This window comes from Apaloderma vittatum, unplaced genomic scaffold (assembly GCF_000703405.1).
Source record: "Apaloderma vittatum isolate BGI_N311 unplaced genomic scaffold, ASM70340v1 scaffold3164, whole genome shotgun sequence".
Lineage (NCBI taxonomy): Eukaryota > Metazoa > Chordata > Aves > Trogoniformes > Trogonidae > Apaloderma > Apaloderma vittatum.
The window spans coordinates 19001-33971 of record NW_009714158.1 but is presented as its reverse complement, the minus strand read 5'-3'; the positions used below and the strand labels follow the sequence as shown (position 1 = coordinate 33971).

General features: G+C 42.4%; 1 protein-coding gene across 1 annotated transcript in view; it reads left to right on the top strand.

Annotated features, from left to right (window-relative positions):
- The window catches only part of BBX (bobby sox homolog (Drosophila)), a gene marked incomplete at its 5' end in the record, with an annotated part of 36535 nt that extends 21838 nt beyond the window's left edge, over positions 1 to 14697 (top strand). Inside the window, 4 exons of the mRNA XM_009868628.1 lie at positions 3424 to 3513; positions 10248 to 10445; positions 11132 to 11324; positions 14200 to 14697. Of these exons, the coding sequence (XP_009866930.1) occupies positions 3424 to 3513; positions 10248 to 10445; positions 11132 to 11324; positions 14200 to 14287 (569 nt within the window). The remainder of the gene's footprint in view (positions 1 to 3423; positions 3514 to 10247; positions 10446 to 11131; positions 11325 to 14199) is intronic.
- Positions 14698 to 14971: the final 274 nt, after the last annotated feature.

Below are 14971 nucleotides of genomic sequence, written 5' to 3'. Positions count from 1 at the left end.
GAAAGAGTTTGTCTACGTTTTTTTGTCTATGCCCTCTAGGACTAGAAGTAAGTCGTCAGCTTAAAACGGATGCTTCACTGTGGCATTCCTCTTGGTCTTAGCTTGGGGTTGGGTTTTTTTGGCTCAGATCAAAGCTATCAGATGCCTGGGGTTCGCATACCATAATGTTCCAAAGATCACGACCTAAATATACAGCATCCTCCTGAGAGATAGTGACAAATCTGTTTCCCCTCTTTTTCTCACAGTAAAGTTGCCAGTGTCCAGGGCTCACTGCCTATGAGAAGGCCCTTTAGGTTACTTTTTTCAGTCATGGATTTTCTCTGGCTTTAACATTGACAAGTGACGTTTGTTCAAAGTCTCCAAGTACTTGCCTGCTCTCCCCATGTGCCTAAACTGTGTCCCTGGGACACCTGATGGTGAGAGCCTGGAGGAGTGATATTCACTCATTCCCAGCCCAAACCAGCACGTGATCTCAGGAATGCACCCTTCTTCAGCCTTTCCTACATTCAGGTGTCCTCTCAGGTCCAGAATGTATTTTGCTTTCTCCATATCGCTTTAGTTCAGCAAATTTCTGTTAAAAGCAAAGCCGTGGTCTGCGTACCTGAAGGTGCCATGCAGGGATGCTGTGTTTGGCAGTTCATCTACTTAGGCCTTGAGTCTGAAGGCAGGGTGGGATGTGCCTGTTTTCCAAGAATCACCAAATAGTCTATTCTGTAATTACTGGGCAATTTGTATATGTGGGTGTGAGAGTGATGGTAATCTGGCTTTTCACAGAGGACAGTGAGCTTATCCTCTAGTTCACTCTAAGTAGTTCACGCAAAGAGTGTAGATGAAGTTTCTCACGGAGTCAGACATTACATTCTCAGTCCAAGACCTGTTTAGCTATTAGCCCATCTTTTTCACTGAGTTCATGGCCAAAGGGTATTCAAGTGTTAGTGGGCACTGTCTAACAGAAGTAACAGCTAGAACAGAAGGAAATGGAAAGTTTCCTTATGAAAATGCAGCTTCTCTGTTGACCTCCCTGAAGGCCGTGTCTTTGGATTTTACCATTTGAGAACAAAATTCTGCGTGCAAGTGGCATGTGCCTTGGAGTACTCTACATGTCACAGATAAAAGCTTGTGAAAAACATACCTTGGGTGGTAGAAAAGAAAAGAGATGAAGGACATGGATTTCCTTCTTCATGTAGTGTTTGCCATCGTTTTATGGGGTTTTCAGCTCAGTTATTCTGCGTAGAGTTGCTGGCACTGGGTGGCAGCCTGTGATACTGATTGAAATGGTCTATGGAGTGCAGGTTGAGCTGTAGAAGTGGAGGCTTCCGCGTTATGGTGTAATGTGTTGCTTATTCCAAGCACCTGCAAAAATTACTAATTTGCTAATTTTAAAAACATAATAATAAAAATGTCATAAAAACCCATCTGATTGAGTACCTCTGACATCTTGTGGAACTGTTGTGGAAAAACTTGTCTCTGGTATGGATGAAGTGTCTGACCTTAGTCTTCAGAAAAGCTCAGCTTTTTCAGTTTTTTCCCTGAACCTACCTGAGCTTTTTTGTTCCTTGTTTTGTACTTTTATTTCACTGAGACTAGACTGCTTATCCAGTTTTGTGGTACTCAGGAAGCTATTGTAAAATTTACTGAACGACACTTGAATCAGTTTGAGTGCATGTGGCCTCTTCTGTTGAACTTTCTGGTATTTCCTATACAAGTTCCAGTGAAGCTATTCAGATTCAAGCTGGTGTTGCCTGAGATGCTGTCTCACTTGGACTTTATTTGGTTTGTTGTTTTGACTTCTAGATTTTGGGGAGATTGTTAGTCTATCCCCAAAGTTTTGATTTATTCAGTAGTAAAAAACAAGCAGCAGTGAGCCACAAAGCCAACATGTACAAGATCCATGCCTATTTCTGTCTGGATTTTAGCTTTCAGTAATTATCAATATGATTTGAACTGTATCTGTGAATGGTTTTTCCCCTTCCTTCTTCCATGTGCTACACACTTTTCTCCTCCTCTCCATGCGTAGAGAGTCAGTTATGGCAGATTGCCAACGTGTGGTGTACCTTGATTGCATTGCTGCGTGGTTGCAGTTGTGTCTCAGTAGCCAGTGTGTGTTTATGGTTCCTTTTAAGGATGAGGAGAAGTGGAGAAGGCTGGTATTTGTGGTGGGTAGAATCCTGTTCCAAGTCAGCTGCATGTGGAAAGGACACCCTCTTGTTAGGCCGTAAGCGTCTTGTCACCTGCAGTGCATCTCATCTCTGTTGGGGCTGCTCTGTTCTGAGCTGACCTGAAGACTTGCTTGCCTGCTGTATCTTTGGAAATAAGATTTTCAAATGTGATTGATGAGAAGTAACTCGATAAAAATGGCTTTGCAGTGCAGAGGTTATGCATCCGCTATATCTACATTGCTGTTGTATCACTATTTACTTTGTGAGACAAAGGATAGCTTCGTGATGACCTCTGCTAGTGGCGTGCATTGTGATCTGATGTCACATAAGATGTCTTCTGACTACTGCTAGTGCAGATTTGGCTATCAAAGTAGGAAAGATACCATGAGTTGGCTGCAACCTCACCTTCTTCTCCTGGGAGCTTTTACTTCTACACTTAGTATAAACTCCTTTCTGGTCACCAGAAAGACAGATTTGACTTTTGCATCCTGTGATGGGTTGGCCTTAGCTGGTAGGTAAATCCTCACCGTACTGCTCACTCACTGTCTGCCAGTGACATCAGGGAGAGAATTGGAAGGGCAAAAGCAAGAAAAGAAATGCAGCAGTCAAGATAGAGACAGTTTTGTAAGTGAAGTGGGGAGAGAGGAAAATAAGTGATGCAGAAGCCAGCACTCACTGCAACAAATTTGGAAAAAACTCTACCCCCAGTTTTATTGCTGAGCCTGGTATTGTATGATGTGAAATACCTCTTGGTCAGTGTGCATCAGCTGCTCAACTGTGTCCCCTCCCAGGCTCTTGCGTGCCCTCAGCACACACTCTGGGGTGGTCAGAGTGAGAAGGAGTAAACAGTAAACACTGTACGGCAGTAACTAAAACATCAGTGTGTTGCCAACACTGGTTTGATCTCCAGTCTAGAACTACACAGTACTGTCCGACTGTGATGAGGAAGGTTTGCTCCATTCCAGCCAAACGCAGTACACATGCAAAAGAGAGCAAGCAAAGCCCTTATTTTATTATATGGCTAAGGTTTTGTAAAGTCATCATTCCCCAAAATCCTTTGTAGGCACTAAAACATTGGGAGCTGATGGATTGAAGTACAGCCTACTGAAAGCCTCCAGAATCCATTCTGGCACACGGTCAGGATTTTGTCCTTCCCCAGGGAATGATGTCCTGTATTAGTGGAAGTTGTGTTGTACATACTGTTACTGTTACATTCTTTTTAAAACTGCCAATTAAAAGTATGTATTATTAATGTTGTCTGTAGGTTCATTCCAGTCTCAGAAAAAGAACTCATTCCACAAAATTGTCAGCAAATATAAGCACAGAAAGGAGAAGCTTATTGTTCCGGACACAGGTACTGGTGCATTACTTAGTTAAGGTTTTGGGATGCCTTCTCTCTGAATTCAATCTGGGGGAAATGCTTCCAGGCAGAGGATACTCAGCTCTCTGGTCTTCTGTTGCTCTGGTTCCTTATTTCCTTAGTGGGAAAATAAAGTGTTTAACATATGATAGACAAAAAAAATATAAGTATCTTACAATCATCAGATATAAAATGTGGCTAAACAAAATGTCAAAACCTCTACTTGATTAAAAGAAACCAGCCTATTTTGATGTAAAGTTTGCACTGTAATCAAAGATCCAAGCCTGGCAAGTGTTGAGTACCCTGGCCTCATTCCAGCACAACACAGAGGCATATCCTTGGAAGTTAAGCATGTGAATAATGTCATCGTGTCTAAACATTAAAGATGTGTCTCTGCATTTGCTGGAGTAGGGCCAGTTTGACTAGTTCCTCCCAAGACTGAAGCAAAAGCACGAAGAACTTAGCAGACTTACACAGCCCACGTAAAAATCATCATAGGAAAGACAGTGGAGATAAATATAGATAGATATAGACATATATAGGTGGGGAACTGCGTTTTCTTTGAGTTAAAAAGGGGAGAAGAAGCTGGGGTCTTGGCCTACTCTTAAGTGTATCCTGTAGTGACACTGAAAGCAAAGTGTGGACCAGCAAAGTACAGCGTGGATATGGCCTTGGCGTACAGCCTTGCCGTTTTGTGCTGCCTACAGAACGTGAGTTCCAAGGCAGTGTGGCTCTAAACTCTTTGACTTCACTGCCCCATATTCTGCAGCATCCAAGCTGAGAATCCCAGCATCTTCAATCCAAATATACACTGATGTAGTGTATCAAAGACTAAATGAAAATCTCAGCTCCTTTCTCTGGTTAGTCTGTACTTGATGGTGAGTCACAAGTCTGTCATGTGCTTTGGGGTTTTATGGAGTTAATTTTCCCAGAGGAAGGAGACTGAATATTCTTATAGCTGGAGAGGAGGCACTTGGAAGGGTTGCTGTCAGCAGAGGTCATACTGGATTCATGTTTTGTCGTCTTGAAAAGCGTGTGTGTGTTTCTGCATCTGTGATTTGAATGAAGTAAGTACAGCGAAAGCAGATTTTGACATGATTAGGTCATGTTGTCTGGGTCTGTCTCTGATTTGAGTACATAGGTGAATTTTGACTCGTGTCAAATCACAATATTACGAGTTTGTGGGTGTTTATCGAGATAGATGGAGCCCAGTAAAGTGCTAGTGGACATGTCGCAACCCCTGCTCCTCCTAGCAAAGAGCACACAGTAGTGCCACTGAGTATGTTAACAGAGATGTCACTTTCCTAGGAGGGCTGTCAGAAGCACAGCTGGACCCATCTCTGTTTGGGGAGGTTTAATACCACTCAGGTGAGAGATTTATTTTCTGCCACACTGTCAAGGCTTTCTGGTGGAAAGCCATACTTTAAATAACAAGGGGTAAGTCACAACTGCGGACTCCTTGCGGGTACCTTTAGTGAGCTATGCTGAGGGCTCTTGAATGGTTTGTGTAACAGGCAGATGCAACCACAAAGGGGAGAAGAGGGGATGAACGTAATACACCAGTCTCAACACTAGCTGGTGTGTGACTGCTGGTAGAGCTAACTGCCTGCTACTCATCCTCCATCAGCTCTCCCACACGCGCGTCAGGCTGTACAGCCTTAGCTTGTATGTTTGAGAGAGAACAGAAAGTGCAGAAAATTAACAGAATTACTTTTTTTTAAAAAATTTACTGCTGAGAAAGTCCTGCTGCATGAGGCCTGCAGCCCAGAGAGAGCCAGCAGCTCTGTGCCACTGTGCCTTTCGCATCCATCCGGGCTGGAAGAGGGCTGGGTCAGCATAGGCTCACGCAGCAGAGCTTCCCATCCAGGCAGCTGTTCTATACACCTGACTGGACCATCTGCTGCTTTTGTCAGCTCGTGTCTCTCTGCTTGTTAGTCCCCATCCCTTGCTGCAGCTCTGTGTCCTGCTTGACCCCACGAGTGGTATTGCAGCAGTATCCCATTGCCAGAAGAGCTGGAATTTTTACCAGAATATAGGTCAGAGTGGGCTTGTCATCACTTCCTTGGTGAAGTGGTTCCCCGGGCACTGGTGACTTGAAGCTTTGCTCTACCTTACTAGACTTCCCCTTTTTAACTTCATAAAGACCATTACAGCATTACAGCCCACCTTTCCTTCTTGATACCAGTGTGCTTCATAGAGCAGTCATTCCCCACTAAATATGGTTAAACTTCTGCAGCTCTGTCTTGTAACAGATAGGCATCATTGAAATTCTTTTAAATCTGTCTATGTCTTGCTGGGGTTCAGTCTGAGAAGCTCATCCTCTTCTGAGGTGTGCTGAGTCACAGAATCACAGAATGTTAGGGGTTGGGAGGGACCTCAGAAGATCATCTAGTCCAATTGACTTAATTTTTCTTGTTTATTTTCTCAGAGAAAATAAAACTATGTGTACTGTGCACACCTGCAGGATAGGGTAAACTGTCCACGCTGACATTTAACAAATCTAGCTCAGGAAACCATCTGGCATGGAGCTCTAGATGTTTTTCTCTCAAAATTGTTTTTGTCACTGTGGTATAAGAGTGCCAGAAGGCCCATATCTTCATAGCATGTGCTCCTCTCTGCTTGCAAGAATAGCCCTGTAGTTTTGCATGTGCTAATGTCACACAGAAGCTAACCATGTAAATACCTGTTTGCAGGACTGCACAGTAGCTGCAAAACCTCATTTCATTTCAAAGCAGCATTCTCCCTGAAAATTAGCTGGGCTCTACATACAGGTCTTGAACACAGGACTGTGTTGGAAACAGGGGATGTGAAATGGCTCAAAGAAATTATTAAAGAAAAATGCAGGGAATTAAACTTGTTTAGCCCTGTCTTTTCTGCACAGCAAACCCAAGTCCTAGTTTAGAGCATCGGTGTGGATATACCCTGTCAGTTGAAGCAGTGGATTGCTGTTCCTCTTTAAGGTGGTGTGGGAGGACCCCTATTAGCACCTGGCTTGGCTATATGGTTGTTGAAGCGTGGACTCCTTTCTCCTTTGGAGTTCAGTGCCAAGGGGTCTTGTGAGTGAAGCCTTTTGTATGAGTTCCTCCAAGTTAGAATCGTAGAATCATGGAATGGCCTAGGCTGGAAGGGACCTTAGAGATCAACTAGTCCAACCTCCCTGTCATGGGCAGGGACGCCTCTCAACTAGATCAGGCTACTCAAGGCTCCATCCAGCTTGGCCTTGAACACCTCCAGGGAGGGGGCATCCACAACTTCTCTGGATGATTTATTCCAGAGTATTTAGTTACTTATTCCAGAGTATTTATTTCAGAGTTAGGTTTTATGTCTGCTCAAATAGTAATTTATAAAGTCAGTGAAATGATTTCTTATGCCAGCTGCTAGAGCAGAAAGCAGCTCTTCCCTTCAACCCTACTCCTCTCCCCCTTCTCCCCAAGATACTTGTTCATTGTTCACCTTTAATCCTTCCTTCTTCAAAACTGTATGGCAGCAAGGTTATGATGAAGTGGTAAAGAGTTTACTGAGCTAGAGGAGAAAAAAGAAAAGTAGAGGACTCAGAAGTCTCATTTTAAGGACTGAAAAACCTTAAAGCATGGAGAGGAAGAATATTTACTGCATCCTGAGTTTGTCAGCCACCTTCTGCTTTTTCTTAGCCAAAGGTGCCAACATAGTATACTTCTCCTTATGTCTTTAATTACCACTACCTCTTTTTATTTTATCTTTCAAGGCTTTTTCTTTAATTTCTTGAGCTTTATGAGACCGAAGGGTTATAACGGAAGATTGGCGAGGAGGATTGTAGGTACGGTCGAGTGGCTTGACACCTGAGGTGTGGGAAAACACACACATCACATTGGATCACTGCTTGGCCTTGTGTGCTCGACAAGCAGCACACCCGTGCTTAGATAACAGAGGCCTGGGAGAGACGCGGGGGCATCTCTCACATTCCTGCCCTGCAAAGCTGTCATGTGAGTCCTGGGAACTCAGGCAGAGCAGCAAGTAAAACACAGCAAAGCAGTGGGATAAATACCCCACGCTTTCTAGCAAGGAGAGATCTCCTTGTGCCTGTGCTGCCTTGTCAAGCTGCTCGTGCACTCGCTGCCTGTGCACCTCATCTGAGTGCTGCTGCAAAGATTCCTCAGATTCTCAGGTAGCCAGAATAAATCTACCCTTTGCATTTCACCTGTGGTTTGTGGTTGTTCCTGTGTCCTGCTTATTTTGACCCACACAGACGCGTACTGCTGTCTGCAGTGTTGTCCGATCAAGTTAATTTCTAGTGCTTTAACATAGCTTGTAATACTCAGCATGTCTAATGAAAAACATACAAGTCCAATTTTCTTTCTAATATGTGGTTTTTATTGTTTGAAATAATGTTTTAATATTTTTATTAAATATAAAAAGTGACTTGTATTACTGAGATTAAAGCCATTATAAACTCAATCAAACTAGAATTAAACAGTGCTGTCAAAGTACTATCTAATTAGAGCAAATCCCCAAATCAGAATTAACAAATAGCATTAGACTACAACCAACCAATTACATTAATACATAGTCAACACTTATGAATTCCCAAATAAGAAATCTAGAGAGAAAGCTGCCCATTTAATTATACATTCCAATTAAGATTTTGGTCTCAGTCAGTGCTGTAAGCTTATCTGAACATCTCACTGTTAGCCCAGTCAAGTTACTTGAAAGTAACTTGAAAGTCATGTTTGCAGTCATTGGCACTTCTGCTTAATTGGACTGTTATGAGCCAATCTTTTCTTGTGATTTCTCTTGCTCTCTTTACAAAAAATGAGTTTTAGAGCATAGCTCTGCTCTGAAAGGTTAGCAGCTATAGCCAAATGCTGTGAAAAGCTAACTGAAGCTGTGTTCTTTTTCAAAATAAAGAGTGTGCACAAGTTCAAAAATGTTTTACAAGAAAACATACAAAAGTGAATTAAGAATATAAACAATTGCAGTTTGGAACATTTCCAATTTTTTTACGCATATGTACTAGATCTAGTTGTATTCTTATGTCATAAAACATTGAAAGGTCCCTTCCCATTTAAAAATAAAGAGTAAAGGGCAACAGCTAACAAGACAAAATGCGTTACGGCTATTCTCTTACTCAGTCCACATCTTCACAAAATTAACAGTTAAAGAAGCTAGAAGAAGACAGAGGTTATATTAGCCTTATCTTTGAATAGGAAGCCCATTAAATCTACAAAACAAACAACAAATAAAGAGTAAATGCACACTAAAATGACAAAGTCCATGCAGGCCGCTTAGCTGTTGTGGATGGTTTGTGGAGTTGGGATTTTCTGCGTGGCACAGCCAGTGTCAGTGTAGGAGGTTGGTCTCGTTCAGTGCTTAACCCTTCTGAGAGAGCAGTTGTTTGCACTCTCACTTGAGTTTTGTGCCTGTCGTTTTTGCTGTCCACCCAGAAAGTGAACAAATGGGTCTGAAAAATACCTTTAAAAGGGGAAGAAAGATTTGAAAAAAATGATGGGGAAGAGAAAACTGTCAGCACAGTAACAGCTGTGAAATACATAAAGGACTTGCAAAGAGATGGGGCGTAACCTGAAGGGTAGTAAAGAAAATGTTGAGTTGAAAATGCAACATCAGAGATGAGGTGCAGGCATTAGGGCAAAATATGTAATCATTCAGGATGGCATTGTGTGGGGAAAAAATTCCTCAAGGACTTGGTGCAGATGCCATGAGTGCTCCTAATTTCAAAACAGGTTAGACAGGCATCTGTAGGAAATGCCTTCAGCATTCCCTTTGCTACCTGCTCCCTTTTTAACCCTGGCTTATGGTGATCACAGATGGGGTAGATCTCAGTACTTCCATCACCAAAGGAAAAATGATGTCACAGTTTGAATTCCCAGGCTAGTGATACCTCAGCAGTATGGCTTAATAAATCAGTGGAAATTACAAATGATTGACAGCTATGCACTGAACTCAGACTTTGGAAGCTGAAATACATTTTCTGATCACTATCTGACCAATTTCTTCATGAGCAAGATTAAAGTGACTGTTTAGTCAGGTGAAAATTTATGATCATGTTCCAGTTCAGGGTAGAAGACTGCTTTGAAACATCAACACTGGTAGTGTTGAGAAAGATTCAAACTGTTCCTTTCTCACTCTCTCTGACTTTGTGGGCAGTATTACCATCATGGGTTTTTTATCCCATGCTCAACTTCTTTTTTTAGCATTCTTGTCTTCAACTGTGATCCAACTTGGCTTTTGTATTTGCTGCCTTTTGGATGTTGTTTTGTAAAAGGCAATTGTTTCCTCTGCTTAGAGGAGACAGCGTAGGGTGACTATAGAGTCACTCTGGGTGTCAGTCAGGAATTCCTGAATTCTGCTTGTGAGTCCCTCTGAGCTAAGATAAGTTTACATGAGGACCATTCTTGTTCCTTAAATCCATTTTGTTTCTTAGCTACTTGCTAGCATCTTCTATTGCAGAATGTTTTATACAAGACTATTTGATACCCAGCTCCCATAGAAGTGCTACTGCCCATCTCTTTTCTCTGCAAGTATTAAAAGCTTAAACCTTCTGGCATATCTTTAAAAGCTGATACTACTATTCCCCCACAAACATCTGCAGCATTCAGATTGTATCTTGCCATGGGTTATGCTCTGAGTACCTGTTAGGGAAAGGCTCGTGCAGGTAGAGGCAAAATGGTAAATGAGCACAGCTAGTAGCTGAATTATTCTACATGTAAAACTGCATTATTATTTTCTTTCAGCCATACTCTCAGAAGACAGAAATTCCAGTGAGTCTATCTGGAAGAATAAAATTTCTGTATCTGCCCTAAACACTCCAGAGCCAGCAATGATGCATGAACCTTTAGTTGGCAGCCAGAAAAGGAAAGCAAGGAAAACTAAGATCACACATCTTGTCCGAACAGCAGATGGTCGAGTGTCGCCAGCAGGAGGGACACTGGGTAAGGAAATGGGAGTTTAAATTTTGTTAAAGCTGAATGGTTGGAGAAGGTTTGGAAATAAAAGCAGTCTATCAGGGAAATATTTTTCAGTTAGCTTGTTTTCATACCTGCTTAGAAAGGGCATTATTTAAAACACAGGTGTCAATCAACTGGGAAATCACCGAGTCCATAATGTCCAAATTTTTTTGTTTGAACATCCAAATCTGTCTTCTCTCCGTGGATATCTCTCTCTAAGAACTGAGAGCTGATATAAAGAGAAGTGGGGAAACAGTTACCTTTCATAATTCATTTCCAGTCCAGCAAAGAAACTACACTGCACCTAGTTACAGAATGTAAAAATAAATTCCGTAGTATGACAGTCAATGCCACAGTCCTTGCAGGAGTCATCTGCAGTTCAGGTAATCTTTCAGGACTTCTGTATCTCAAACGTACACAAAAGCTCCCTTGCTTGACCTAGAAGATCAATCTCAGTTGAATGCAAAATCAGTAAACTGCTTCATAAATCTTCCTGCTGTGCTTTGGCCAATAGCTTAGGTCAGAAGAGCTTGCAGCATGAATCCAATCATACTTGGAAAATTAAAGTTCTGAAGGTGAAGATTCTGTTACCACCATGACTAGTCAGTATATCAGTGGGCTGCTGGGAATTTAAGGGCTAGATTTGCAAGCTTAACTTTCTTTTATTGCAGAAGAGAAGCCAAAAGAGCTGCCACAAAGTACTCTTCAAAAAACATCAAGTGCAGAAACAGATTGCAACAGTGAATGCTCCAGAAATGCAGAGACAGAAGAAAATCATAGTATTACATCAGATATGCCAGCGGTATCTGCATTTTTTAGCTTAGCTGCTCTGGCAGAAGTAGCAGCCATGGAAAATGTACACAGGTATTGTTTTCCCCTTGTTGTCTAAGCGAATAGTATGTGGCTGCCACTTTGTTCAGAAAGCATGTGAATTGCAGACTGTCTAACTTGGCCTGTGTTTCCTCTTCCACAGCTTTCTGCGAATGTCTGTTTTATACCACTTGCTGAGTAGTGTTATGTCTTGACCTAACTGAAAGTGTAATCTAATTGAGTAGACAGTAAAATGATCCTCCCTGGTAAGCTTAGCTACCATTTTTTGTATACAAGGAGGTTCATGTGCTCCTTGAGATCCTAATGATCGAAGGTTTCTAATTTTTAGGTGCCATTTATCAGATAATAGCAAGTTTAAATAGCTGTTGCATGCTGATTGGCATTTTTCCGTGGCCTAAGACCATGGAGAGAATTTCATACAACTTGAGCTGAAGTTTTTATGCTGAACATGGGTGATGGAAGCTGACTTGTTATTTTTACTCTTGCGCTTTGCCGTGTAGGAGGCAAAGTGTCTGCAGAATGGCATGGGGCAGAACAACTCTGGGTGATGGAAAGACATGCCAGTCTGCGTGGGTCCTCTGAGTTATCGAGCAGACCATCCACACCGATAAGGTGGAGAACGTGCAGTTTACTTAAGGCTGTTGGATCAGTTCAGCATGGTCAGATCCTGCATGCTAGACCTGTGATGGGAGGAAGCCAGTGACAGCGTTGGTTTCTAATTATTCCAGTGCTGTCGTTTAATGCTGCAGCTTACTGAAGGTGAAACCTCATGTATTACTGCAGTGGAAAGTCGGTGAGGAAAGAAATGCTGGGACAGTTTGAAACCGTGTCAGCCTCTGCAGATCGCATTTGACAGATTGCTTGACTGCCTAAAACACTCCACAAGGCAGTGGTTGATGAAACCATTCACAAATGGTTTACTATTTACTCAGTAAACAGTTTACTGGTTTACTCAGTTTACTGTTGATCTTGTGGCTCCCATTGACCAACTCAGTCCTGTGTGTTCAGGCTGCACGTCAAACATCAAAAGACTTTCTAGAAGCTCAGGAGGCTCACAAGAAAAAAATTCAGCTGAGTCCAGCCTGCTAGCTCTTCTCTGCAGAAGCTGTTGTCTTGCTTAACAAATACTGGTTTGAGAGAGAGTGTTTTCATGCTGCAGTCAGCCTGGCCTGGCTTCCTGGTTTGCAAGGCAAGTGTCTGCTGTCAAGACAGCAAAATGCTGAACTCTTTTTTTGTTGGTTTCTTTTTCCTTCTGTTATCTTCTGTGGTCAGAAGCCACGAAGTGATACTTGGGAAAGTGCTGTGCTAAGCTCTGCTCTCACTCACGCCTTTGTGGTTTCATTAATTTCCATTAATACTGACCAGAATTGCACAAGAGCAACAGGAATTGCTTCGCTGTGGTTTTACCTTCTTTGTTCCACTAAAAGTTCTTGTCCTCCTCTTTTTCCTGTCGAAGTGAGCTGATGTTTTACATAGCCTTCTGGTTGGAGTCTTTCTTTCTTACTCCCACCTTTTGTCATCTCATGATGCAGCTAGAGCAATGCAGCACCGTCCACGAGGCCTGGAAACACCAACCCTGTGAATGCCCAGCAACCGTCACAGATTCCAGCTTATAATCACCACAGGAGGGTGAGGGGAGGAAATGGCAACACAGGGAGGACTCTTTACCCATAGGAACTCGGCCACCTCTCTTGCAGACTTGGCAAATGAAAGTCAAAAGGGGAACCTAAAGATGCTTCTCTATGTTCTTCTTTGTTGACTGCTTGTTTTATTTTGCGACCCACTTCTTTATTTGCAAGTAACCGGAAATGAGAAGAACAGCATTAGAGGTTTGCTTGATGGTTTCCTCAGTGCCTGACTTCAATTATTAAATAATTTCACAGAGCCTTGGGGCCATGGAAGCCAAGCTCCTTTTTAACTGTAATTAGAGCTTGTCTGGAAATAGCAGCGTGGTTTTCATTTGAAAGCTTCCGTTTCACTTTATTTACCTTGTGCGTGCCCCGGTTAAGCGCTGTGAGCCTGAGCTGCATTTTGTGCCAAGGCCAATTGGTTACACCCCGTTCGTGCAAAGCGCATTGGTCCCTGTGTTTCTGCTGGGGTCTCACCCATGTCAGAGTGAGCTAAAGCAGCCCCTGTGTAAATAAGAAGTGGGCCCCAGGTTTTCATTGCTGCAAATGACACATACTGTAACAAAAATAGAACCTGACTTGGGAGATTAGATAACAGGCGGTGACGTACTTTGTGTATGTATTTTAAAAGACAAACTGCAAAGGAGCTCTCCCAAGTCCATCTGCTGCAATGATTGATTTCCAGCACATCGTTCTTACACAGTTTATTTTTATGATGCTCTGTGCCAGGGTATCATTTGTAAATTAACACTGCTGTAGTAATGAAGGAGATGTTGTGCTGGGCTGATGAAGTGTTAAGTCATGAAACTTGGGAGTAATCCCAGTGTGCAGCTCTGCTGATGAGTATATTTCCAAATTGCTTAAAAGCTGGCTATTGACTCGCATTAACGTGATACATGCCTCTGCATTTACCTTCTTTTGCCGCATGGCATGTACTCTCTGCTTCTGAGGGCTAAAGCCACTTCCTTACGGGATGAGTAAGACTTGTGCACTCTTAACTTACTCTTCTGACATGCATTTTGATTTTTGTAGTCAAACACCTCACGTTTTGGTTTTGCCTGGCTTTGCGTTGTGTTGGAGGTTGTCCTCAGGGTATTGTGTTACCGTTGCAGGAATACCTCTAAAAACAGCAATACGTGGACATCCTTAGCAGCAGGGAGGGTGGTGTAACGTCAGATGTTAAACCACATCATGTGCCACTTTCCATCCTTTCTAGTCTGATAAAAACACCTCCCGTGCTCCAGATAATGATGGGTGGCTTTTCTTTTCTTCTTTTGCAGAAGTCAGAGGGCCACGCCTCTCCCACATGACGGACAGCCAAATGAAATGTCTCAGGCTCCAGTGCTTATTTCCTGCGCTGACCAGTGAAGCTCCACTTTATTGTAAAACATTGTGCTTTACCTAATATCCTAGCCTTGTCTTTACCAAGGGAAGCTAGTCAGTCCATACGATGGAAACTATAGACTGCAAGCAAGTGCTTATTGCTCTGAGTGGCCCAGAATTCACTGGAAGCCAGACGTTAGCAACTTGGGCCAGGTCCTCAAATCGGAACCCAGTATGTAGGCGGGTGATATTAAATGTTTATAAATGAACAGAAATGGAATGATCTCGAGCTTGCTTTCTATTGAAGGCTTTTAAACAGTAAATAGGTGGTTGGTGTGAAAAAGGCTGCCTTTACTGTTAGCTCACACAGCATCTCTTTTACCAACCAGAGAGTACAGCAACTAGTTTCGTATAATACCTAGTTATTCTAAATGAAAATAAAAAAAAAAGACAAAAAAAACAACAACAAAAACACTGACGCACTGCACTAGTTATTATTAGATATTCTTAGTCATTTTTGTACATGAAGATTTAAGTTCTAAGATGGTTTATATTAATAGGTTATGCCTACGTTTATATTGTAGAATGAATTTAAAACCTGTTCCAGAGAACTCAAGGCAGCCTGGACAGATGTACCATTGTTAGCGGTGTTTGGGCAGCCATGTGGTCCAGATGTTCTGCACTTTTATATTTGCCACCGGAGTGGTAGAGTTTACTGGGAAAAATTCT